The sequence below is a fragment of the Ranitomeya variabilis genome, chromosome 1, assembly GCF_051348905.1.
Source record: "Ranitomeya variabilis isolate aRanVar5 chromosome 1, aRanVar5.hap1, whole genome shotgun sequence".
Lineage (NCBI taxonomy): Eukaryota > Metazoa > Chordata > Amphibia > Anura > Dendrobatidae > Ranitomeya > Ranitomeya variabilis.
The window spans coordinates 862,593,675-862,621,365 of record NC_135232.1 but is presented as its reverse complement, the minus strand read 5'-3'; the positions used below and the strand labels follow the sequence as shown (position 1 = coordinate 862,621,365).

General features: G+C 42.1%; 1 protein-coding gene across 2 annotated transcripts in view; it reads right to left on the bottom strand.

Annotated features, from left to right (window-relative positions):
• GRID2 (glutamate ionotropic receptor delta type subunit 2) overlaps positions 1 to 27,691 on the bottom strand; it is a 1,941,594-nt gene that overhangs the window by 44,746 nt on the left and 1,869,157 nt on the right. For both annotated transcript variants that reach the window (XM_077277244.1, XM_077277251.1), the window contains exon 15: positions 2,157 to 2,397. In XM_077277244.1, coding sequence (XP_077133359.1) covers positions 2,157 to 2,397 — 241 coding nt within the window. The remainder of the gene's footprint in view (positions 1 to 2,156; positions 2,398 to 27,691) is intronic.

Here is a 27,691-nt window from a genome sequence, read left to right as displayed (position 1 = left end):
AAGTATTTGGTCAGAAACAAACAATCAAGATTTCTGGCTCTCACAGACCTGTAACTTCTTCTTTAAGAGTCTCCTCTTTCCTCCACTCATTACCTGTAGTAATGGCACCTGTTTAAACTTGTTATCAGTATAAAAAGACACCTGTGCACACCCTCAAACAGTCTGACTCCAAACTCCACTATGGTGAAGACCAAAGAGCTGTCAAAGGACACCAGAAACAAAATTGTAGCCCTGCACCAGGCTGGGAAGACTGAATCTGCAATAGCCAACCAGCTTGGAGTGAAGAAATCAACAGTGGGAGCAATAATTAGAAAATGGAAGACATTCAAGACCACTGATAATCTCCCTCGATCTGGGGCTCCACGCAAAATCCCACCCCGTGGGGTCAGAATGATCACAAGAACGGTGAGCAAAAATCCCAGAACCATGCGAGGGGACCTAGTGAATGAACTGCAGAGAGCTGGGACCAATGTAACAAGGCCTACCATAAGTAACACACTACGCCACCATGGACTCAGATCCTGCAGTGCCAGACGTGTCCCACTGCTTAAGTCAGTACATGTCCGGGCCCATCTGAAGTTTGCTAGAGAGCATTTGGATGATCCAGAGGAGTTTTGGGAGAATGTCCTATGGTCTGATGAAACCAAACTGGAACTGTTTGGTAGAAACACAACTTGTCATGTTTGGAGGAAAAAGAATACTGAGTTGCATCCATCAAACACCATACCTACTGTAAAGCATGGTGGTGGAAACATCATGCTTTGGGGCTGTTTCTCTGCAAAGGGGCCAGGACGACTGATCCGGGTACATGAAAGAATGAATGGGGCCATGTATCGTGAGATTTTGAGTGCAAACCTCCTTCCATCAGCAAGGGCATTGAAGATGAAACGTGGCTGGGTCTTTCAACATGACAATGATCCAAAGCACACCGCCAGGGCAACGAAGGAGTGGCTTCGTAAGAAGCATTTCAAGGTCCTGGAGTGGCCTAGCCAGTCTCCAGATCTCAACCCTATAGAAAACCTTTGGAGGGAGTTGAAAGTCCATGTTGCCAAGCGAAAAGCCAAAAACATCACTGCTCTAGAGGAGATCTGCATGGAGGAATGGGCCAACATACCAACAACAGTGTGTGGCAACCTTGTGAAGACTTACAGAAAACGTTTGACCTCTGTCATTGCCAACAAAGGATATATTACAAAGTATTGAGATTAAATTTTGTTTCTGACCAAATACTTATTTTCCACCATAATATGCAAATAAAATGATAAAAAAACAGACAATGTGATTTTCTGGATTTTTTTTTCTCAGTTTGTCTCCCATAGTTGAGGTCTACCTATGATGTAAATTACAGACGCCTCTCATCTTTTTAAGTGGTGGAACTTGCACTATTGCTGACTGACTAAATACTTTTTTGCCCCACTGTATATATATATATATATATATATATATATATATATATATATATATATATATATATAAAAAAACTATTCCCCCAACACACCCATAATTATTTAGCTGGAGGTGCACTTATTCTGGAGGTGCACTTTAACTAATCACATCATGATGTTTGTAAATGTTTTCTTTAAACTGTATGTACCCTGCCTATTTAGTGTTGTTATTTTTCGTTATGTGTTGCTTCTTCTACACAATTTTATTGTAACATATGTGCGGCTAGTTATTCTGTATGAATCACCATGTTATATAAGAGGGGAGAAATGGAGCATATTCAAACACTGCGAGATGGCACTGTTCCTCTATGGCCATCATAATTTCAAGCATCTGTTTGCTTCTTCCTTTTGGCTTCAGATTAGGATTTGGCAGCACTGCTAACAAATACAGTGGATTATTGTACAAACCAAATGTACTCGTTTTTCCTGGCTGCATGTGGAATAAGGTATGGGTAATTCATCAGATTTTTTAATATTTGATTCATCTGACCTACTTTGCAGTTTAATGCTGGTTTATGCTGTGATTCAAGCTGTGTTTTAAAAAAACAAAAATTTAAGAAACCTAAAAATCCGGCTAAGTCAAGAGTCGCTGAAGGGTTGAACCTAGTTTATTCCTGCTTAAATATATTTGCATGAATTCAGGGAAAAAAAGAAACAGCTGTGTCAGAGAAACAATATCATTGGCATTGCTTCAAAGTTTAGAATAGTTACCTCTTTAGAAGGTACTCGGGAGCCTTTCTTCTTATTCCACCATGTTTCTACCATTGCTATGATGCAGGATAAAACAACACCAGCTGCTAAGATGCAAAATACTCCTGCAAAGCTTTTAATGTCCAGAGCACTGCCTTTCTGTTTAGGCTCCACGGATGAGTATAGGTCACAATGTCCATTGCGGGGCCACCACTTATGTTTTAGCAGGTCCATATCTCCATTTTGCTGGAGTTCCAGTATCCTATCAAGAGACAAATAAGCAAATTATATATCACAATGAATAACTTTAAATTGTGTCGACTTACTCAAATGTATATCAGACCCTTCAGTAAGCTTATGTCATTGGTCTAGCTCAATAACAAGGGCTCAGGTGCTGCTCCAGCTGCTTCTCTTATAGCTATGCACATTTTACCTTCAGGGAGGAAAAGGACTTTGACTTTAGAGTCATCTATTGGAATCAGCGATACCTAAAAGTCAACATCAACACTTTAACAAGCCTTGCAATATGACATAGGCAAACCTGAATCTCAATTTGCAGATACATGTTTCGGGGTGTTGCTCCTCCTCAGTGCAAAGCAAAAGGTCAGGTTAGCTTCTGACTCGGATGTAAGGGGTAATGTTTCTCCTTGTGGAGCATAACATGCCTGACATGCCAGGGTAAGGAGACTTGTAGGCTGTGCAATACTCCTCTGGCAATTTAAATATGTAAATTGACTCTTCAGAGAGGAAGAAGACTTGTACTCTTGTGCCACCTAATGTAAGTAACAATCCTAAAAGTCTATATCGACCCTTTAACAAGTCTTGCCACATGACATAGGATAAAAGCAAAACCAGAATCTCAATTTGTAGACACACGTTTTGGTGTGTTGCCATTCCCCAGTGCAAAGCATGAGATCTGATTTGGCTATAGGAGAGTCCCCTGCCTGGGGTGTATGGGTATGTGCACATGATCAATGAATGCTGCGTACTTGTGCAGCACCCAGATGTTACAGCATAGTGGATGGGATTTTAAGAAATCCTATGCCAACTATGCATCCATAGATGTCCGGGGCTCATTTACCGAGACGGACATGCGGCACGTGTTTCCAGACTGCAGCATGTCAATTGTCTCTGCAAGGGAAATGTCACCCGTACATATGTATTGGTGAATCCACACGGTTCAGTGAACACATGCGATTCACCTGCATTCAATAGACGGCAGAGCTTTGGACACAGCTTACATCTAGTGCTTACAGGCAGTGTAAGGTTGTTGAAGAAAAAGTGTAAAATATAAACTACTAAACCACCGGTGAGAAAAGGATGATTATCAGGTGATTGCCAAATATAATTGGAGGTAAAGTAACCTCAATAAAAAGAGTGGCTAGAATTTTCTTTAATACTATAATTTTGGGACACAAAGTGATGGTGCTGTTTATTTTTTTGCACAGTGATCTAGTGCAGCTTTGCACTACTTATTTGAAAAAAAAAAAACATAGAAGAGGATGAAGGGCAGAAGCATTTCTGGCCCCTTCTCCCTCAGTTTTAGGCTGAGTGAAGGTTCCCGAGGTTGGACCATCAGTGATCACTAAGTGAAGTCATATGCTATAAGTAGGGCAGCAAGTCATGATATGCAGAAAACCCTCTAAAATATTTCTATTGCAGAAAGAAAACAAAGAAGACAAAATTCTCTAAGACGGCAGATATGCAAGTTTTCATACTTGGACCATGAAACAGATTTGCTACAGCTAGAGGTCACACTGCTTTCTAATTCACTACATTAAAAACAAGAATCAGAAGTGTCCATGGCTTTTTCCCATTTAGTTCTGGAAAAACATCTCATCATCTGCTAACATGGATCTGAGCAGTACCCAGCAGATCTGTTCTGTAGAATAGTCACAGATTCTGAGCAGAAGCCGGTGGATCGGGGCATGCTCAGTGATGTAAGCTGTACTGGCCGAAGCTTCATCTGCCCACTGGGTCTGCACCAAACCTCCTTCCCTCATGCTTACATCACCATGTGCATGTGCAGTACATAGAATCATAGAATGGTAGAATTGGAGGGACTTGCGGGGCCATCAGGTCCAACCCTCTGCTCAAAGCAGGATTCCCTAAACCATCTCAGTCAGATGTCTGTCCAGCCTCTGTATAGAGTCATAGAATGATAGAGTTAGAGGGACCTCCAGGGTCATCATGTCCAACCCCCTGCTCAAAGCAGGATTCCCTAAACCATCTCAGTCAGATGTCTGTCCAGCCTCTGTATAGAGTCATAGAATGATAGAGTTAGAGGGACCTCCAGGGTCATCATGTCCAACCCCCTGCTCAAAGCAGGATTCACTAAACCATCTCAGTCAGATGTCTGTCCAGCCTCTGTATAGAGTCATAGAATGATAGAGTTAGGCTACGTTCACATTTGCGTTGTGCGCCGCAGCGTCGGCGCCGCAACGCACAACGCAAACAAAAACGCAGCAAAACGCATGCACAACGCTGCGTTTTGCGCCGCATGCGTCCTTTTTTTCATTGATTTTGGACGCAGCAAAAATGCAACTTGCTGCGTCCTCTGCGCCCGGACGCGGGCGCCGCAGGGACGCATGCGGTGCAAAACGCAAGTGTGACGCATGTCCATGCGCCCCCATGTTAAATATAGGGGCGCATGACGCATGCGGCGACGCTGCGGCGCCCGACCGCAAATGTGAACGTAGCCTTAGAGGGACCTCCAGGGTCATCATGTCCAACCCCCTGCTCAAAGCAGGATTCACTAAACCATCTCAGACAGATGTCTGTCCAGCCTCTGTATAGAGTCATAGAATGATAGAGTTAGAGGGACCTCCAGGGTCATCATGTCCAAACCCTGCTCAAAGCAGGATTCACTAAACCATCTCAGACAGATGTCTGTCCAGCCTCTGTATAGAGTCATAGAATGATAGAGTTAGAGGGACCTCCAGGGTCATCATGTCCAACCACCTGCTCAAAGCAGGATTCACTGAACCATCTCAGACAGATGTCTGTCCAGCCTCTGTATAGAGTCATAGAATGTTACATTTGGAAGGGACCTCCAGAGTCATCGTGTCCAACTTCCTGCTCAATGGAGGATTCACTAAACCATCTCAGACAGATGTCTGTCCAGCCTATGCTTGAAGACTTCCAGGATAAATATGCTTCTCCTTGCTGCTCAAGCTCAGGAGACATGGGCTCAGCTGTGGCTGCATGAGCAATGACTCTTCAGACGTAATTATAATGCACAGGGTTAAATCTTCATTATCTGCACTATGTAATGTAGTTTGCTGGAGCTGTCTTAATGTGATGGTGTATTGAAGAATTAAGCTAACAGGTTCCTCAAAGCAGAATGGAATATTATCTTACAAAACACATAATGACTAATATGACAATAGGGTCAGTGAACTAGTTATGGTCTGCACAGCTTGTCATCACATCCCCAGATCTGCAATATGAATGAGTAGCTGACAAATCTACAACTATGGGATGTTTTTATCAAGCTAGTATAGACCAGAGGACTTAAGGAATATTTCTAGTATGCTGTTTAATGCACTCAGCAAGCAATTCAATACGTTTTAGAGAGTCTAATCACGCAATATTTGACAGATGTATTCTACAAAGCAGACACTGATGATACTGAATATATAAATTTATAAAGCCCCATTACCCATCCTAAAAATAATACATTTTTCAGTTTAATCAAAGGATATATATATATATATTTATTTTTAATTAGTTTTTAGCATGACACTCTTTAGTATCATGAACATACGTCTAGTCCTGACTGGTAGTAATGGTATTCTTTACCATGCTTCTGTTTATTGTTTGATTATTTTGGGATCCATGAATTTTATCTTATACATATTAACATGACTCATTTTTAAAGTGCAGGATTTTTAATGATATATTAACAAAGATTTCATTTTTGAAGCTTCAGCTTTTTTGTCAATCTTTTTTGTAGGTTGTTTTCCTTTATTTGTCTACAGCTAGCTAAATATAAATCAGTTTGTCAATGTGTAAATTGCTGCGCAGCATTTGTCCACCTGGTGGCAGTCACATCACACGGAATCTCTGCTGCTGCAGCTACTAGGTTATGAACAAAGCTGTGGCAATTATTGATTTATCAGGCTGAAAACACGCATCTTACTCATTGCTATTTAATGTTTTATTTTAAAATTCAAACAATTACCCATGTTGCAATACCCCTGATAATGTTGACGTAGAAATCCATTTGTTCAGTACATTCTAGAGCGTGGTAAGTTAGGCTTGTACTGGAAAATTGTTCACAAGTGAACGGTTACATTCCCATTGGGTTTTCATAACTCATGCGATCTAAAAACAAGGCAGAATGCCCATTTCTCAAGCCACAGCACTTTCTTACTTGGTTAACTCACTGAGAAGTTGTAAGTGGCATAGTAATTGTGCACCGCTCAGCACCTAAACAATTATTCTGCCTTCATGGAAGTTTATTTTCTAGTAAGGGAAACTATTGTTCCATAGCGTTGGCATGGATAGCACGTCTTCTGGCATTATTTTTTTTTTTTTTGGGCTGTGTGGCAGATGTTGTCTGCAAGATGTGTCCTGTTTGCCTAAATTCAGCTCTCCGAGTTTAATAAAAGTCGCTGCTATAGCTGATTAAACAGTAAGTGAAAACAGTAGGCTTTATTGCACAAAAGCGTTTCTCACATCTGCATTGTCTTGTCCATTTAGAATATACGCCATGACACCGGGGTGAATTTTTCAGAGCCCAAAAACCAACAATACTCTATGCCCCATTGGCTTATAATGTGATCTAGCAGGATCTGACGCTTTGTCTGCTGCTAATAATGAAAAGAGGGCTAAGTTTTCTTTAAATGTGAAGAATCTGCAACACAAATGTGATGCTAGTCTTAATATAGATAAATAAAGCTTCTCAAAGTGAGAAATGCAGCGAAGCAAAAACCTGACACCCTACCAAAGGCTGGAGTTACAGCCTACAAGCTGGGGATTGGTGAAGGTGGGCACGATTTGCCCATTTCAGGTGGGCGTAACAGGTCATGGCACAGAAAACACTGTTAGAGATGAGCGAATAAACTCATGTGGAATTTAAGTTACAAAAATCCAAATTTGCCAAAATGCAGATTTTTAGACATTTGCTACCACGAGTATTCAGCAAAGTTGGGGCCATTGGCTGCCATTTTTCTGATCTTAAAGCACCATCAAAAGGTTAAAAAAATCCTAATATTATTAATAATGCTCATCTTACTGTCAGGTCCTCTTCGCATCTTCAGATCCCTGTTGGTCGTGCTGAGATCCTGCGCATGCAAGGTCCTGGCGGATATTGTGACGTTATTGACGTGCTTGTCAGAAATATCCCAGGCCTCAGACTTGGCAGCCACAGCTCAGTGTGAGAGGTCCGGGGATTTCAGCGTGAGCGCTGGAGATCAGATACTGTGATGGGATCGGACGGGTGATGGTAAGGAGTGGAGGGGCCGGAGAGGTGAGTAGAAGGATTTCTCTTATTTTAGACATTACATTTATTATGCTTTGGGGTCTCTCTAGCCCCATAATATGGGACATTAAGTTCACAGAAAATAACTTTGAAACTGATTACCTGGGAAACACACATGAACATTTGAATGTGAATGTTGCCTGATCTGCTCATCCCTAAACACTTTACATACTGCATAGCTGATATAATTTAACAGTTACAGAGTCGGAACAAGGTGTTTTGGTGTCCTAGGTGGACCAGCATGCCTCCAACATAAACATATATCCGCACACATATCGTATATACACACACTCACGTGCGCACATGCACAGCACCTCCCCACGCACACATATATACACAAAAGTACACACACTCATGTACAGTACATGCATACATGCGCCTAGACATGAGCACACGCTCCTATGTATCACTGTACTACGTTTCTTTTTTTTAACCCTTTTCAACATAAAATCAGATGTAAAATTATAAGCACCAGACAATGCCATTGTGATAGCGAAACATGATGCTTTTGAGTATGCAAGTAATATCAATCAAAGGGTAGAAAATTGCCCCATGCAAAGCAGAAAGAATACCTGTTCACACTATGTAAATAATTGAGCAATATATTGGTAAAGAAATGAATGAAGAGTGGGTAAAGAGGACAACCATACAAACGCTGAATGCAGCCATTCACTTATATGCTGAATACACTTTCTATATACAGGTACGTATGTTTTGGAATAAGATTTTACTTATTTTCTCTTTACGAGATTGGAGCACAATCAGCCAAGGCACACTTTGCAGTCCTATGCAAATCCTATTATAACAGCAGTAGGGAGGAGGTGAAGGGCATGTCATACTAGGGATGGGAGATAATCGCTAATTAAAGATTTCTCTTTTTTTTAATAAGAAATGTATTAGCATCAAATAAAAAATGCAATCTTTGCCGTCTTACTGATGCATTCTGTCGCTGTCGCACGCATGACAGTTTGCATCCTCTGCTGCTTTTGTATTCCATAAGAATATCATATAACCAAGGATAAATTGTTATGGATAACAAATATGACCTTCACTGAAACCATGCTAGGATTTTTTTGTTAATTCATGGGCCCCTTTTTGCAAAAAGCAATTAATTTACTGATTCACTATATAAGACTGATTTATTGCCATTACACAATTTTATTGTTGCGCATGAAAACTCATATTAATGCACCGTGTATTTTTGTACCCATTTAATTATATTCTTTACTTGAACAATAATAAAAAGCAGTTCAGGCTTGGTGCAGGTACCCTTCTCTATTCTTAGGAGAATAAGGGTCAGACAGTAAAAATACAAGTAGGGATTAGCAGAGCCAAACGAGGCACAGTGAAGGAATCTTTCCGCCTCTCCAAGAATAATATTGGTGATACAAGCAAATATACAGGAGGAAATAACAGTGAAGAGAAGAAAATTAAGGACTCCTCCATCAATCGCGATTTGACTTCTCACATTTCCAGCACCATGCCTCATCTATTCTCAACCTTCACAAATCCTCCATCTTCTTTAGCTACCAATTCTACGCTAGCTGCTGCTTCTTCTGTATTACATGATACCTTAAAGGGAATCTGTCTGCAGGAATTGGCTACCTCATCTGAGAGCAGTGTAATGTAGGCAAAGAAAAGCTGTATCCAATGATGTATCACTTATATTACTGGGTGCAGCAATTCTGACACAATCAGAGTTTTTAGATTTAAATTGAAGCAGAGCTAAGAAAGCTAATCCCACCCACAACAGGGTCTCCATGTAAAAAGTCTGTAGACAGTGATCTGCTTATCACAGGGGCATGGGTCATTGCCGGACTAATGTAGTCTGGCAATGTTAATCTCTTAGTAATAGATCATTCACAGTTAGGAAACAACAGTACCCACTTTGACAAGTGAATTCTGTGTTTCAGCCTCTATCTTCTGCTGTCTTCAGATTACATTGTAAAAACCTGCTGACAGATTCCCTTTAAATACTGTATTTCAAATATTTGTGTCATTATAATGCCCCCTTTGGGTCCCCTAAATGGTAATAATGTCCAATGTGTGCCCCTTTGAAGGCTATAATTCCCCTACACCCCTTATAAAGTACTAATGCAGTAAGTGTCCTCTCTTAAAGAAAAAATGCCTTGAGAGCCTCCATATGAAGTAATAACACTCCTGCTGTCCCCATGTAAATTAATTATGCCCTATATGTACCCTTATAAAATGGTAATGCAGAGAATACCCCTTTTAAGTAATAATGTTCCTTAAGTTCCCCCTTTACAAGTAATAATGCCCAGTGAACCCTCTTATTATGTAGTTTTGTTTCAACTGCTACTACACCTAAGCAACATGTCAGCTTACACTATAGTCAAACCAAGTTTCATCTTCTCCACCTCACCTTTCCATTTTCCAGCGAGCAGCCAATACAGTCTTACCACGAGTCTGAGTTAGTTGCCGTGAGTCTAAGGATCTCTGGATGTAGCTGGATCAAAAATTGTCCCACCAGGAATTAAAGCTCATTGGACATAATATACATCTTCCTGGTGCATTCTGGGAAGAGTGACCGTGAGTCTGAGAATCTTTGAGTGTAGCTTGATGTGCTTGACGGCCCTCAAATCTTTACAGCGGTTCCACAGAAATTCCATTTGTTCACTATAGAGAAGGATATTACCAATATGATGTGCTGCAATGTGTGCTATATGTTTACAGACTTGCCAGAGAAAAAGACAAACTTTACTCTCCAGAAATGCAAGCTTGTGAGTCTGATAAAGTAAAAGGTGCTAAGCCTTCAGGAGAGAATAGCTACACTGAAGCTCATCAAAGAAGATGAGGATTTCTTGACAGAGCAGAAGAATCTCTTCAGAATGTTGCAAGATAAGAACTTTTCAATGTTCCTGCTGAAGCTAATGAAAGAGTAGAAATAACTATTCACAATGTTCAAAGAGAAGCACCTCTCAACGTACCTGCAGAAGAAGAGAAATGGAAGCATGTTTCCTAAAAAATCAGGAGGATGATTAGGCAGTCAGCATCCATACCGCTGAAGAACCGCTACCAGGCTCTCATGAAGATGTACAGCAAAAAAGTGCTTTGCCCACAAAGAACCCTCCAGTAAGGAATCAGAAGCCTCTTGAAGGGAGAAAAACAAGAGCTGCATTGAATAAGAAAATGAGAGCTATGGTCATGGGGTATTCCCCACTGAGAGGAACAGAAGCCATTATCTGCCGATTGGACATTATCTTACGAGAAGTGTGCAGTCTTCCAGATGCCCAAATCAAAGATGTGTCTGATAGGGTATAAAGACTCTTCTTCAGTGCTGCAGATGACCACCCATGCCTACTAATACACATAGAAACAAATGACACAGCAAAAAGGAACCTGGAAACTATATGCTGGAAAGTTAAGGTCATTTTCTCATCCATCCTCTCAGTGGATGGACATGTACCAAGGAGATAGACAGGATTCTACACGTGAACAACTGGCGATGTCAATGGTGCCATCAGCAAAATTTGGGTTTCTTAACCATGGAGTGAATTACCTGTATGATGGACTCCTTGCTAGAGATGGATTGTATCTTACGAAAACAAGAAATCAAGAAGAGAAATGGAAGCATGTGACCGAAAAAAGCAGGAGGATGATTAGGCAGTCAGCATTCATACTGCTGAAGAACCACTACCAGGCTCTCTCGCAGGATAAGTATGAAGATGTACAGCAAAAAAGTGCTTTGCCCACAAAGAACCCTCCAGTAAGAAATCAGAAGCCTCTTGAAGGGAGAAAAACAAGAGCTGTAGTGAATAAGAAAATAAGAGCTATGGTCATGGGGTTTTCCCCACTGAGAACAGAAGCCATTATCTGCTGATTGGACATTATCTTATGAGAAGTGTGCAGTCCTCCAGGTGACCAAATCAAAGATGTGTCTGATAGGGTATAAAGACTCTTCTTCAGTGCTGCAGATGACAGGATTCTACATTTGAACAACTGGCTATGTCAATGGTGCCATCAGCAAAATTTGGGTTTCTTAACCATGGAGTGAGTTACCTGTATGATGGACTCCTTGCTAGAAATGGATTGCATCTTACGAAAACAAGAAAACAAATACTTGGTAGATGCCTTGCTACGTTCATCAGGAGTGCTTTAAACTAGAGCAATATAGGATGGGAAATATACAGCCAGAAAAAATGTGCAGCTAATAATTTCTTTTGAGAACCCTGCAATAAGAAGAAGAAATAAAGAGCAAGAACAACAAATTCTGTATGAAAATAGAAGAGTAAAAGCACTCAACTACAAAGTAAAATGTGTCTAAACAAATGCACAGAGCATGGGAAACAAACAAGGAGAATTGGAGCTGTTAACACAGGAAGAGAGATCTAATAGGCATCATGGAAACTTGGTGAGATGATACACATGGAATGCAAACCTTGAAGGCTACAACTTATTTATTAGAAACAGGATTAAAAAGAGCGATGGAGTTGTTGCATTGTATGTTAGAAAAAATGTATATCTTCACAGAGATCCAAGCTTCAGAGAATGGTAGCTCTGCAGAAACTGTTTGGGTAAGATTGGAAGGAGGGAAGAACAGAAAGGACACTATTGTAGGTGTTTATTATAGACCACCTGGACAGACTGACAATATGGATGAACTCTGTTTACAGCAGATGTCTCTGTTCTTAAAAAAGTATGACCTAGTAATCTGTGGAGATTTTAACTATACAGATATTTGTTGGGAATCTCTCTCAGGCAAAAGTAATGGGTCCAGAATTTTTTTATTTTGTCTTGCTGAAAACTTTTTCTTTCACATGGTACAGGAGAGAAAAAGAGGATCTGCAATCTTTGACCTAATTTTTACCAACACGGATGAAATGGTTAAGGAAGTAAAAGTGGTTGGGCATTTAGGAGGCAGCAATCATGTTATCTTCAAATATAGGATTACAAGAAAAGGAAGAACAATGAGGACTCAGACTTTAAGGTTGGACTTCAGAAAGGCAGATTTTAGTGGAGTCAGAAAGAGGGTAGGAAAGGTCCAATGGTGGGATGTTCTAAAGGGCAGAAATATCCAAGAAAGATCAGAGATTTTCCTAAATGAAATTCTCACTGCACAATCGGTAACAATCTGAGAAAGAAGGAAAAATTGGAAGAATTTAAAGAGACCATTATGGGTGAGCACAAAACCTAAGCACTTGTTAAAAATGTAAAAAATGTACATTAAATGAAAAGAGGAGGCATATCTAAAGAAGAATGTAATGCTGTTTGAAACGAATGCAGGGAAAGCATGAGAATAGCTAAAGCTAATATTGAACTGAGGCTTGCAAGAGCAGTAGAAAAGGATATTGGGGGTATGTAAAAAGTAAAAGAAAAGTCAAACTTGCTATAGGATTTTTACAACATGAAAAGGGTGATGTGGTCAAAAAATGTTGTTGAGAAGGTCAAACTTTTATTTTGCATCTATATTCTCTAAGAAAGCAGTTGTAACATTAACTGATCTTCACTGTTCTGTTGTGAAATTGGATTCTGGGCTCCCCCGGTGGCCACTTGTGGAATTGAACTTGTGTGCATCATCCCCTCTGTTCACCTGCTCCTATCAGGATGTGGGAGTCGCTATATAACCTTGCTCCTCTGTCAGTTTCTTGCCGGTCAACAATGTAATCAGAAGCCTTCTGTGCTTGTTCCTGCTACTAGACAACTCCCAGCTAAGTTGGACTTTTGTCCTTGTGTGTTTTTGCATTTTGTTCCTGTTCACAGCTGCTGTTTCGTTACTGTGTCTGGAAAGCTCTAGTGATCGGAAATTGCCACTCTGGTGTTATGAGTTAATGCTAGAGTCTTAAAGGAATTTCTGGATGGTGTTTTGATAGGGTTTTCTGCTGACCATGAAAGTGTCCTTTCTGTCTTCCTGCTATCTAGAAAGCGGACCTCGATTTTGCTAAACCTATTTTCATACTACGTTTGTCATTTCATCTATAATCACCGCCAATATATGTGGGGGCCTCTGTCTGCCTTTTGGGAAAATTTCTCTAGAGGTGAGCCAGGACTGTCTTTTCCTCTGCTAGGATTAGGTAGTTCTCCAGCTGGCGCTGGGCATCTAGGGTTAAAAAACGTAGGCATGCTACCCGGCTACTTCTAGTTGTGCGGCAGGTTTAGTTCATGGTCAGTATAGTTTCCATCTTCCAAGAGCTAGTTCTCATATATGCTGGGCTATGTTCTCTCGCCATTGAGAATCATGACAGTTTGACCGGCCCAAAAAAGGGTTAAATTACTGGCTGAGAAAGGAGAGAAAAAAGAAGTCTGCTACAATTTTTTTTTTTTTTTCCTCTAGTTCTGAGTGTGCTCTTAATTGAATCACTTGCTAGTCTGCCTATACTGCAGCCTTCCTCTCTTTCTCTCCTTCTAATCCTTGAATGGCTCTGTGTTCACCTGTTTCAAATGGATCTTCAGAGTGTAGCTACAGGTTTGAATAATCTCGCCACAAAGGTACAAAATTTGCAAGATTTTGTTGTTCATGCACCTGTGTCTGAGCCTAGAATTCCTTTGCCTGAATTCTTCTCGGGGAATAGATCTCACTTTCAAAATTTTAAAAATAATTGCAAATTGTTTTTGTCCCTGAAGTCTCGCTCTGCCGGAGACCCTGCACAGCAGGTCAGGATTGTAATTTCCTTGCTCCGGGGCGACCCTCAAGACTGGGCTTTTGCATTGGCACCAGGGGATCCTGCGTTGCTCAATGTGGATGCGTTTTTTCTGGCCTTGGGGTTGCTTTATGAGGAACCTCATTTAGAGCTTCAGGCGGAAAAGGCCTTGATGTCCTTGTCTCAGGGGCAAGATGAAGCTGAAATATACTGCCAAAAATTCCGCAAATGGTCTGTGCTTACTCAGTGGAATGAGTGCGCCCTGGCGGCGATTTTCAGAGAAGGTCTCTCTGATGCCATTAAGGATGTTATGGTGGGGTTCCCTGTGCCTGCGAGTCTGAATGAGTCCATGACGATGGCTATTCAGATCGATAGGCGTCTGCGGGAGCGCAAACCTGTGCACCATTTGGCGGTGTCTACTGAGAAAATGCCAGAAAATATGCAATGTGATAGAATTCTGTCCAGAAGCGAGCGGCAGAATTTTAGACGAAAAAATGGGTTGTGCTTCTATTGTGGTGATTCAACTCATGTTATATCAGCATGCTTTAAGCGTACTAAGAAGCCTGACAAGTCGGTTTCAATTAGCACTTTACAGTCTAAGTTTATTCTATCTGTGACCCTGATTTGTTCTTTGTCATCTATTACCGCGGATGCCTATGTCGACTCTGGCGCTGCTTTGAGTCTTATGGATTGGTCCTTTGCCAAACGCTGTGGGTATGATTTGGAGCCACTGGAGGCTCCGATACCTCTGAAAGGGATTGACTCCACCCCATTGGCTAGTAATAAACCACAATACTGGACACAAGTGACTATGCGTGTTAATCCGGATCACCAGGAGGTTATTCGCTTTCTGGTGCTGTATAATCTACATGATGTTTTGGTGCTGGGATTGCCATGGCTGCAATCTCATAACCCAGTCCTCGACTGGAGAGCTATGTCTGTGTTAAGCTGGGGATGTAAAGGAACTCATGGGGACGTACCTTTGGTTTCCATTTCATCATCTATTCCCTCTGAGATTCCTGAATTCTTGTCTGACTTTCGTGACGTTTTTGAAGAACCCAAGGTTGGTTCACTACCTCCGCACCGGGAGTGCGATTGTGCCATAGACTTGATTCCGGGTAGTAAATACCCTAAGGGTCGTTTATTTAATCTGTCTGTGCCTGAACACTCTGCTATGCGAGAATATATAAAGGAGTCCTTGGAAAAGGGACATATTCGTCCTTCGTCATCTCCCTTAGGAGCCGGTTTTTTCTTTGTGTCTAAGAAAGACGGCTCTTTGAGGCCGTGTATTGATTATCGACTTTTGAATAAAATCACGGTTAAATATCAATATCCGTTACCACTGCTTACTGATTTGTTTGCTCGTATAAAGGGGGCCAAGTGGTTCTCTAAGATTGATCTCCGTGGGGCGTATAATTTGGTGCGAATCAAGCAGGGGGATGAGTGGAAAACCGCATTTAATACGCCCGAGGGCCATTTTGAGTATTTGGTGATGCCTTTTGGTCTTTCAAATGCCCCTTCAGTCTTCCAGTCCTTTATGCATGACATTTTCCGCGATTATTTGGATAAATTTATGATTGTGTATCTGGATGATATTCTGATTTTTTCGGATGACTGGGACTCTCATGTCCAGCAGGTCAGGAGGGTTTTTCGGGTTTTGCGGTCTAATTCCTTGTGTGTGAAGGGTTCTAAGTGTGTTTTTGGGGTTCAAAAGATTTCTTTCTTGGGATACATTTTTTCCCCCTCTTCCATCGAGATGGATCCTGTCAAGGTTCAGGCTATTGGTGATTGGACGCAACCCTCTTCTCTTAAGAGTCTTCAGAAATTTTTGGGCTTTGCTAACTTTTATCGTCGATTTATTGCTGGTTTTTCTGATGTTGTAAAACCATTGACTGATTTGACTAAGAAGGGTGCTGATGTTGCTGATTGGTCCCCTGATGCTGTGGAGGCCTTTCGGGAGCTCAAGCGCCGCTTTTCTTCCGCCCCAGTGTTGCGTCAGCCTGATGTTGCTCTTCCTTTTCAGGTTGAGGTCGACGCTTCTGAAATCGGAGCTGGGGCGGTGTTGTCGCAGAGAAGTTCCGACTGCTCCGTGATGAGACCTTGTGCTTTTTTTTCCCGTAAATTTTCGCCCGCCGAGCGGAATTATGATATTGGGAATCGGGAGCTTTTGGCCATGAAGTGGGCTTTTGAGGAGTGGCGTCACTGGCTTGAGGGGGCCAGACATCAGGTGGTGGTATTGACTGACCACAAAAATTTAATTTACCTTGAGTCTGCCAGGCGCCTGAATCCTAGACAGGCGCGCTGGTCGTTGTTTTTCTCTCAGTTTAATTTTGTGGTGTCGTACCTACCGGGTTCTAAGAATATTAAGGCGGATGCCCTTTCTAGGAGTTTTGAGCCTGACTCCCCTGGTAATTCTGAGCCCACAGGTATCCTTAAAGATGGAGTGATATTGTCTGCCGTTTCTCCAGACCTGCGGCGGGCCTTGCAGGAGTTTCAGGCGGATAGACCTGATCGTTGCCCACCTGGTAGACTGTTTGTTCCTGATGATTGGACCAGTAGAGTCATCTCTGAGGTTCATTCTTCTGCGTTGGCAGGTCATCCTGGAATCTTTGGTACCAGGGATTTGGTGGCAAGGTCCTTCTGGTGGCCTTCCCTGTCACGAGATGTGCGAGGCTTTGTGCAGTCTTGTGACGTTTGTGCTCGGGCCAAGCCTTGTTGTTCTCGGGCTAGTGGATTGTTGTTGCCCTTGCCTATCCCGAAGAGGCCTTGGACGCACATCTCGATGGATTTTATTTCGGATCTGCCTGTTTCTCAGAAGATGTCTGTCATCTGGGTGGTGTGTGACCGTTTCTCTAAGATGGTCCATCTGGTTCCCTTGCCTAAGTTGCCTTCTTCTTCCGAGTTGGTTCCTCTGTTTTTTCAAAATGTTGTTCGTTTGCATGGTATTCCTGAGAATATCGTTTCTGACAGAGGGACCCAATTCGTGTCTAGATTTTGGCGGGCATTCTGTGCTAGGATGGGCATAGATTTGTCTTTTTCGTCTGCTTTCCATCCTCAGACTAATGGCCAGACCGAGCGGACTAATCAGACCTTGGAGACATATTTGAGGTGTTTTGTGTCTGCGGATCAGGATGATTGGGTTGCTTTTTTGCCTTTGGCGGAGTTCGCCCTCAATAATCGGGCCAGCTCTGCCACCTTGGTGTCCCCGTTTTTCTGTAATTTGGGGTTTCATCCTCGATTTTCCTCCGGTCAAGTGGAATCTTCGGATTGTCCTGGAGTGGATGCTGTGGTGGAGAGGTTGCATCAGATTTGGGGGCAGGTGGTGGACAATTTGAAGTTGTCCCAGGAGAAGACTCAGCTTTTTGCCAACCGCCGTCGTCGTGTTGGTCCTCGGCTTTGTGTTGGGGACTTGGTGTGGTTGTCTTCTCGTTTTGTCCCTATGAGGGTTTCTTCTCCTAAGTTTAAGACTCGGTTCATCGGCCCGTACAAGATATTGGAGATTCTTAACCCTGTGTCCTTCCGTTTGGACCTCCCTGCATCCTTTTCGATTCATAATGTTTTTCATCGGTCATTGTTGCGCAGGTATGAGGTACCGGTTGTGCCTTCCGTTGAGCCTCCTGCTCCGGTGTTGGTTGAGGGTGAGTTGGAGTACGTTGTGGAAAAGATCTTAGACTCTCGTGTTTCCAGACAGAGACTCCAGTATCTGGTCAAATGGAAGGGATACGGTCAGGAGGATAATTCTTGGGTCACTGCCTCTGATGTTCATGCCTCCGATCTTGTCCGTGCCTTTCATAGGGCTCATCCTGATCGCCCTGGTGGTTCTGGTGAGGGTTCGGTGCCCCCTCCTTGAGGGGGGGGTACTGTTGTGAAATTGGATTCTGGGCTCCCCCCGTGGCCACTTGTGGAATTGAACTTGTGTGCATCATCCCCTCTGTTCACCTGCTCCTATCAGGATGTGGGAGTCGCTATATAACCTTGCTCCTCTGTCAGTTTCTTGCCGGTCAACAATGTAATCAGAAGCCTTCTGTGCTTGTTCCTGCTACTAGACAACTCCCAGCTAAGTTGGACTTTTGTCCTTGTGTGTTTTTGCATTTTGTTCCTGTTCACAGCTGCTGTTTCGTTACTGTGTCTGGAAAGCTCTAGTGATCGGAAATTGCCACTCTGGTGTTATGAGTTAATGCTAGAGTCTTAAAGGAATTTCTGGATGGTGTTTTGATAGGGTTTTCTGCTGACCATGAAAGTGTCCTTTCTGTCTTCCTGCTATCTAGAAAGCGGACCTCGATTTTGCTAAACCTATTTTCATACTACGTTTGTCATTTCATCTATAATCACCGCCAATATATGTGGGGGCCTCTGTCTGCCTTTTGGGAAAATTTCTCTAGAGGTGAGCCAGGACTGTCTTTTCCTCTGCTAGGATTAGGTAGTTCTCCGGCTGGCGCTGGGCATCTAGGGTTAAAAAACGTAGGCATGCTACCCGGCTACTTCTAGTTGTGCGGCAGGTTTAGTTCATGGTCAGTATAGTTTCCATCTTCCAAGAGCTAGTTCTCATATATGCTGGGCTATGTTCTCTCGCCATTGAGAATCATGACACTGTTCCATCAAAGGAATAAAAGAATCTGCACTATCTATAAACAGAGAGATGGTGAGGGAACACTTAGTTAATTAAAATGAATTTAAATCTCCTGGTCCAGATGAATTACATCCTAGGAGCTAGGAAATTACAGGCCAGCGAGCCTTAACTCTATAACAGGAAAGATCTTTGAACAAATTATTAAACAACATGTATGTAAATACTAGGATAAGAAAACTGTAATTGACCAGAGCCAGCGTAGGTTTGTAGCAAACAAGTCATGCCATACTAATCTAATTTCCTTTTATCATGGAATCACTGACTGGGTTGTCAATGAGGTGGATATAGTATACCTCGACTTCAGCAAAGCATTTGATAAAGTATCTCACACTATCCTTATTGAAAAATTGACCAAGTATGGGATTGTCAAGGCTACGGTTAGGTGGATTCATAACTGGCTCAGTGTTCATACTCAAAGAGTGATAATAAATGGTTGCACATCCAATTGGAAGAGTATTTCAAGTGGAGAACCAGAAAGCTCTGTCCTGGCCCCAGTGCTGTTCAATATTTGTATAAGCTTTATGAGCTAGATAAGGAAACTAAAGGTAAACTAATCAAATTTGCAGAAGATGCAAAGCTAGCAAGGATAGCTAACACTAGAGAAGACAGAGAAAGGATTCAGAAGGATCTAGATAAGCTTAAACAATGGGTAGTGGCTAATAGAATTGTATTAAACAGGGAGAAATGCAAGATTCTACTGTACATCTGGATAAGAAAACAAAAATTACATCTGCAGAATGGGAGGAATAGAACTGAGCAACAGCATGTGTTAAAAAGACTTGTGTATACTAATAGATCACAGACTGCACATGATTCTACAGTGTGATGCGGAAGCAAAAAAGGCAAACACAGTTCTAGGCTGTATTAAGAGAAGTATAGACTTAAGATCACGTGAAGTAATTATCCCCCTCTACTCCTCCTTCATCAGGCCTCATCTGCAATACTCTGTCCTATCCTGGTCACCCCATTTTAAAAAAATATATTGAAAAACTGGAGCAAGTTCAGAGAAGAGCTACCAGGATGGTGAGCAAACTGCAAAGTATGTCCTATGAGGAATGGTTACATGATCTGGGAATGTTTAGCTCACAAAAAAAGAATGCTAAGAGGAGACTTAATTGCTGTCTACAAATATATCAAGGGATGTCACTGTGTAGAGGGATCATCATTATTCTCATTTAGAAATGGAAACACGAAAAGCAATGGAATGAAACTGAAAGTTAGAAGATACAGATTAGATATTAGAAAAAACCTTTTTGACAGTGAGGGTGATCAATGAGTGGAACAGGCTGCTATGAGAGGTGGTGAGTTCTCCTTCAATGGAAGTCTTCAAACAGAGGCTAGACAGACATCTGTTGGTGTGAGTTAAATGCCGCTGTCAGAGACTGACAGGGGCATTTAACAGGTCAACAATTGTTAGCGGCAGCTCCTGGTTGTAATACAAAACCATCGCCTGCCGGGTATGGGGCACACTCGAGTGAGCCCACTCCATACACCCGCTTCTGATTAGCGCCATAAATATATATGCTGCATGTCATGAAAGGGGTAAGCAAGGTAGAACAGTAGTTAAAAATTAAAAATTAACCTTTAATTTAATCCATTAAAAGAGCCCGCTGGCTCCACCCACAAGAAAATAACCCACAATGTGCAAATACTACAAACAGCGCTACCAGCGCAAAAAAGTCACTATAACGGTGAGCCACTATAACTCTTTTCTCTTAAGGGCTCTAACCATTACAAACAATACCTTCAGGTATTTTTTACTAATAGAAAGGAACGACCTCACCCGAGTTGTGCGTCCTCTAAATCACAGCTTGTAGTAGAAAGCCGGTGCCCGTATACATGAGGGAGCCCTCTGCGTGCTCATTCCTAGCCTCACTTCTCCGGGTTTTTTTTCTTTTTTTTCAGACAGTCATCATGTCCTCCCTTATGGTAGATTTCTCCCGACGCGTTTCCCGTGGCCCGGTCATCAGGGGAGAGGCCACTATCGTAAAGTAAGGTGTATGCCGTACATCCAGCAACACCGGAGTTCCGGTGTTGCTGGATGTACGGCATACACCTTACTTTACGATAGTGGCCTCTCCCCTGATGACCGGGCCACGGGAAACGCGTTGGGAGAAATCTACCATAAGGGAGGACATGATGACTGTCTGAAAAAAAAGAAAAAAAACCCGGAGAAGTGAGGCTAGGAATGAGCACGCAGAGGGCTCCCTCATGTATACGGGCACCGGCTTTCTACTACAAGCTGTGATTTAGAGGACGCACAACTCGGGTGAGGTCGTTCCTTTCTATTAGTAAAAAATACCTGAAGGTATTGTTTGTAATGGTTAGAGCCCTTAAGAGAAAAGAGTTATAGTGGCTCACCGTTATAGTGACTTTTTTGCGCTGGTAGCGCTGTTTGTAGTATTTGCACATTGTGGGTTATTTTCTTGTGGGTGGAGCCAGCGGGCTCTTTTAATGGATTAAATTAAAGGTTAATTTTTAATTTTTAACTACTGTTCTACCTTGCTTATGTACTTATTTAACTGATTGGTGGTACCAGACTAACGAGTTTATGTCATGAAAGGGGTAATAGTTTGGGCAGCCCTCTCTAATTCTTGTAATGATGTTGTAAAATGTCAGTGTAATCTAAGAAATTTTCACAAGATCATGAAGATGTGGGGGAGGGAAGCTGGCTGTTACACTTAGCCAGACTTCCCAGAGAGAAGATAGACATGGTTTATAACTGTGTTTACCTTCTCGATTTCTGTATATACAGAGCTGAACAAGCAGATCTCATACTTTCACTGATGAGAGGTAACACCCCTTCTGCAAATTGATATTCTGATTTGGCTTTTATCCTATGTCATATGCAAGACTCATTAAAGAGTCGCTAGTGACTTAAGAATTGGTTCTTCCAATAGGTGGTACTAGAGATCAAATCCTCTTCCGCTCTGTAGAGGCAATTTGAATATTTAATTTCCCAGAGGAGCATTGCAAAGCTTATAAGCCTCCTCACATTGCCACGCCAGGCTAGGAAGCACCTTATTTCGTCTCTGTACCAAGTGAATATGTGATCACAGTGCAAAGAGGGAGCAGGAGCTTCTGGGTCTAGGAAACCTAGTGAGATCTGCAATGCAGACGTCAGGCTGAAACTCCACTGTAGCTGTGGCTTATATTCCAGTCCCAATTACAAAGGAAATCAACAAAAGGAAACAAGGTATTGATGTGTTGTAATACCCTCACTCCCCCAAACATCTTTTAAGTTTTTAGGTGTGGCACAGCATATAAAATACATGAAAAAAAAAATAAGTAGAAAATTACAAAAACAAAACAGAAAAAAAAAAGGAAAAAGTTAAGAAACAAATACAAAAAAGAGACACTGACAGTCTACACTGCTATTTCTAGCCCCTCTGTCATAACAAAATATTTCCACTGTATTATACTAATTTTTATGGAAAGTGAAAGACAATTTAAAATGCTTTTAGAATCCCTTGTGACTGTAAATATAAAATAAAAAATGAAGAAATAAAAAATAAACAAATATTTTTTATTTCTCTCTACATATTTTGCTGATATACATACACATACTGACCAATGATCATGTTATTAAACTGCATTGAATCAAAGAGTGTTGTAGTTTTTTTTTAAAAGTTATAATTTTATTAACATATATGCCAACAAACAAAACATACATATTAAAATAGTGCCTCAAAACCGCTAAAAATACTGTGTTAGTAGGTAAGCGTAAGGAAGTATAACTCTAGGGAACATTCAATTGTAAAAGTTTCCACTTTTTGTAAATAGAACAAAACCTTAAAAACGCATTGTTGCTGAACAAGCTTTTAGTATAATAAGCAATACTGTAACAGCAGCTTTAATAGCTGTATCTAGATAATAAGTTGCTCTATGGCAGCCACATACCTATCAGAAAGAATTAGCTAGATAAACATTGTAACTGGAACACGCTTGTGACACGGTCAATACCGTTATTACCTAGCAACGCTGGTAGATAAATCTAAATCATGCAATGAGTTACGCTGTGACAGCCGTATTCCTACCCGAGATATCGCTAAATTAGCAAGGTTACTACGCAGGCTTATAGCAAGATAAAATAGTGCTATAATAGCAACGTCAGTAGCTATATACTAGTCACACAGTGACTCACCTAAGAGCAAGCACGCTCCCAGCGATAAATATGGCTAGATAAACAGTGTTTGCAAAGTAAACTTGTGAGCATAGTAAATAACGCTATAATAGCACAATTAGTCACTGTATCTAAATAGTATGCTAAGTCACAAAGTGTCAGCCACGTACCTTAGCAGTAGATATAATTAAATAAGCAGTTTAACCAAACAAGCTTATAACATGATAGACCATGCTGTCACAGCAGCACTCTCAGCTGTGTTGAAATCATGCAATCCAAAGCCTTATGACTGCCGCATTCCTGAAAATACCAATTAACCACAAGTAAGTTCTATAAAGGAAACTTATAAATACATATTACCTGGATAAATGATATCCGTCGTATCTGGCCAAGTGGCACACTACACCTAGGCAAACCCCGACGCGCGTTTCATGACAGCTTCCTCTTGGGGGCGTGTATTTAGATACAGTGACTAATTGTGCTATTATCTAGATACAGCTATTAAAGCTGCTGTTACGGTATTGCTTATTATATTAAAAGCCTGTTACAGTGTTGCTTATTATACTAAAAGCCTGTTCAGCAACAATGCGTTTTTAAGGTTTTGTTCTATTTACAAAAAGTGGAAACTTTTACAATTGAATGTTCCCTGGAGTTATACTTCCTTACGCTTACCTACTAACACAGTATTTTTAGCGGTTTTGAGGCACTATTTTAATATGTATGTTTTGTTTGTTGGCATATATGTTAATAAAATTATAACTTTTTTTAAAAAACTACAACACTCTTTGATTCAATGCAGTTTAATGACATGATCATTGGTCAGTATGTGTATGTATATATTTTGAGTGTTCCCCATCCCTAGAGTAGGGAAATGGGGCTGGGTTATATGTTTACATATTTTGCTGATATTAGCAACAAAAGGAATATGTTTTGAAAATAAGAGGCAACAATTATTTGAATATGCAAATGAAAAATAAATTAATTATACAGCAACGTACAATAAAACTTGAATATTTCTCTGATTAAGAAGGGTGTAATTGGCCCAGTTATGAACTGGTTAAACAAAGTCATTTATCTTTAATTAAAGCACATAGAAAAAAGTACACACCAGTCTAAGATCAAAACCTTTGACCTTTCACATATTTTAGCCTGTGACGCAAACAGCGGCCCATTGTTCTGATGGTTGTTTTATCCTGTGCCCTCAATTCATAGCTTCAAATGCATTTTAAATAGGACTCAGTTGTAGCTGTCACTATGTGTATGACATGCCCCTGCAGATGCAGTATTCTCACAGGTGACATGTTGTCTTGCAGATACACTGAGTTTTAGGTGTGGAAAATCCACTGCTAAAAATCACATATGATTTTCAGTGGCTTTCCGCTCCGGAAATGTTCTAAAAACACTTATAATCTGTACATGACTGTATCAATAAAGTTTTGTCAAAACCAAATACTAGGAAGAGTAAAAAAAAAAAGCAGCTTTATTTAAATCATTACATACCAAAAAGAGACAAAAACAAAAACGTGCCAAAACTCATGAAAAGAAATGCAAGTGACCTCATTTCCATAGTAGAGTAAGGGTACCGTCTCACAGTGGCACTTTTGTCGCTACGGCGGTACGATCCGTGACGTTCCAGCGATATCCATACGATATCGCTGTGTCTGACACGCAGCAGCGATCAGGGACCCCGCTCAGAATCGTACGTCGTAGCAGATCGATTGGAACTTTCTTTCGTCGCTGGATCTCCCGCTGTCATCGCTGGATCGGTGTGTGTGACACCGATCCAGCGATGCGTTCGCTTGTAACCAGGGTAAACATCGGGTTACTAAGCACAGGGCCATGCTTAGTAACCCGATGTTTACCCTGGTTACCATCGTAAATATAAAAAAAAAAACTTACATACTCACATTCCGGTGTCCGTCAGGTCCCTCGCCGTCCGCTTCCCGCACTGACTGACTGCCGGCCGGAAAGTAAAAGCACAGCACAGAGGTGACGTCACCGCTGTGCTCTGCTTTCACTTTACGGCCGGCACTCAGTCAGTGCGGGAAGCAGAAGGCAGGGGGCCTGACGGACACCGGAATGTGAGTATGTACGTTTTTTGTTTTTTTTTTACATTTACGATGGTAACCAGGGTAAACATCGGGTTACTAAGCGCGGCCCTGCGCTTAGTAACCCGATGTTTACACTGGTTACCCGGGGACTTCGGCATCGTTGGTTGCTGGAGAGCTGTCTGTGTGACAGCTCCCCAGCGACCACACAACGACTTACCAACGATCACGGCCAGGTCGTATCGCTGGTCGTGATCGTTGGTAAATCATTTTGTGTAACGGTACCCTAAGAAATGGAGCAGGAGATCTGCAACATCAGATACTTGCCAAAAGCCGAGTCTGGGAACAAACCCTAATGGGGAAATTTGACTGGTGTCCCATGCTCCATCTTAGGCCTCTTTCATACATCTGTGTCTCCAGTATGTGTGGTGACAGTTTTCGCACGTAATGGAGACACTGACACATAGTGAATGGGACTGTGCACATATTAGTGTGCTTTCTCGGACCGTGTGTCCATGGGCAAAACACACTGACATGTCCATTTTTTACCATCAGCGCTGGCCGCAAAACGTCATGCACATGTGCACATGGAGAACATACATTGATGTCATCCATGTGACACACATCAGCACCGGGGAAGAAGCGCTACACTAAGCGCTGTTTCCCGGCTGCAGGTGCTGAAGATGGCTCTCATCATTCTCCCCTGCTCTGACGGTGATCGGCGCGAGCAGAGGAGAATGATGAGAGTTATATTAAAGTCAGAATGATGACAGCAGGTGAGGGCTTTTGGGACTATTACTCCCATCAACCTACACCTGCTGCCACTAATAACAGTGACAGCAGGAGCAGATGATGGGGGTATTCCTCACCCGCCGCCTGTGCTAGAACTAAATAAATGAATGAAAAACCCGGTATGGGTTCTCCCCTCTTTTTGATATCCAGCCAGGCAAAACTCACAGCTGGGAGCTGCAACCCTCATCTGTCAGCTTCAGCAAGGTTGGTTATCAAGAAAAGAGGGACACAATGTTAGGTGCCGGGATTCTCCCGCTGTGTCCCAAGCCTTATTTGCTTCTGTGTTCTCCCATTCAGCTCCAGCCAAGGTGGGTGCTGCTCAGCACAGAGGTCAGTCCCAACGTCTTGCACAGGCTCTTGGTATGCACTTGGTTACTGCTGGCTCTGCAGTCAAGTCTAGTATAGGAACAAGTGATGTTCTGGTGTAGTCCTGTGCTCCACAGTCTAAGTCCAGAGATCACCTTTCTGAGCTTGTCCATGAGGTGGCGTCTTCTCCTTGATGGTCAGACGTTAGCTGCTCTGGTGATGTGGCAGCTCTGGATTGGCCCACAGGCGATGCCACAGCTGGCTGGTTGTGAGTGTTTGGGGTGGAGCCTAGGGTTTAAAAGGCTTTCAGCGGTGCACGTGGGCTTGCTACTATCATTTGTGTGTGGCTATGTGAGTGAAGACCCTACTACTCTGTCTGCAAGTGTCGCATGTCTGTCTAGCTTTGGGACTGTACATGTAGGCAGGCAGCTAGAGTCAGTAGGGTCAATTAGCTGTGGAGTAACAGGTTTGGTGCTTAGTGTTCCGTTCACACTGTGTGGTGATAACACAGTGTGTCCAGGCAATTGCTCACTGTCTGTTCCATCATTTCTCACTAGCAGCAGTTTATCTTCTCTGCACAGTGGTTGTGATTGCACTTTATTATTTATTTTATTTAGTGCAACCCACCATCCCTAACATCCCCATGCTGTTTTGTTAATTATTTAAATAAATAATTTAAAAAAACGGCGTGGGGTCCCCCCCATTTTTGACAACCAGCCTTGCGAAATCTGACAGCTGGGGACTAGTATTCTCAGGCTGGTAAGGAGCCATTGATTTAGGTCCCCAAACTGAAAAATAGCAGCCCACACCTGCCCAGAAAAGGCGCATCTATTAGATGCGCCAATTCTTTTGCTTTGCCCGGCTCTTCCCACTTGCCCTTTAGTGGTGGCAAGTGGGGTGATAGAGGGGTTTATGTCACCTTTGTATTGTCAGGTGACATCAATCCCCGAGGTTAGTAATGGAGAGGCATCAATAAGACACCCCATTACCCACCCCATAATCACATTGTAAGAAATCACAGACACCCAGAATAAAGTCCTTTAATTAAAAAAGTGATACATTCCTTTAATAATCTCAATTAAACCATACTTATGACCTTGCCTAATGCCACTGAAGCCCTCATTATCCTGTAATAAAACTAAAACAAAAAAACAACAATATGCCGTACCTGTCGGTCATTCTGTCCCACGCCATAATCCATGTCTGGGGGCTAAATAGTTTTCAACCTGGACGGTGCCAAGATGCGACCATCCAGGCTGAGAACCACTGGTGAATGAGCTGCTGCGAGAGCATTATCATTGACCAGTGGTGAGGTGACATCTTCGATGTTCCAAGCTGGGCTGAACTGCGGTGACCTCAGGACCATGGGAAAATGTCAGTGATGAAGTCACCACAGTTCAAGCTCAGTGTCTTCACAGCAGATCGCTGTGAGAACTTTTGCTATGTATTTATTTACCATATAGCTATAGGATTAGTAATGGATAGGTGTCTTATAGACAACTCTCCATTACTAAGCCGTGGGCTTTATGTCACCTGTAGTGTTGAGCGATACCTTCCGATATTTGAAAGTATC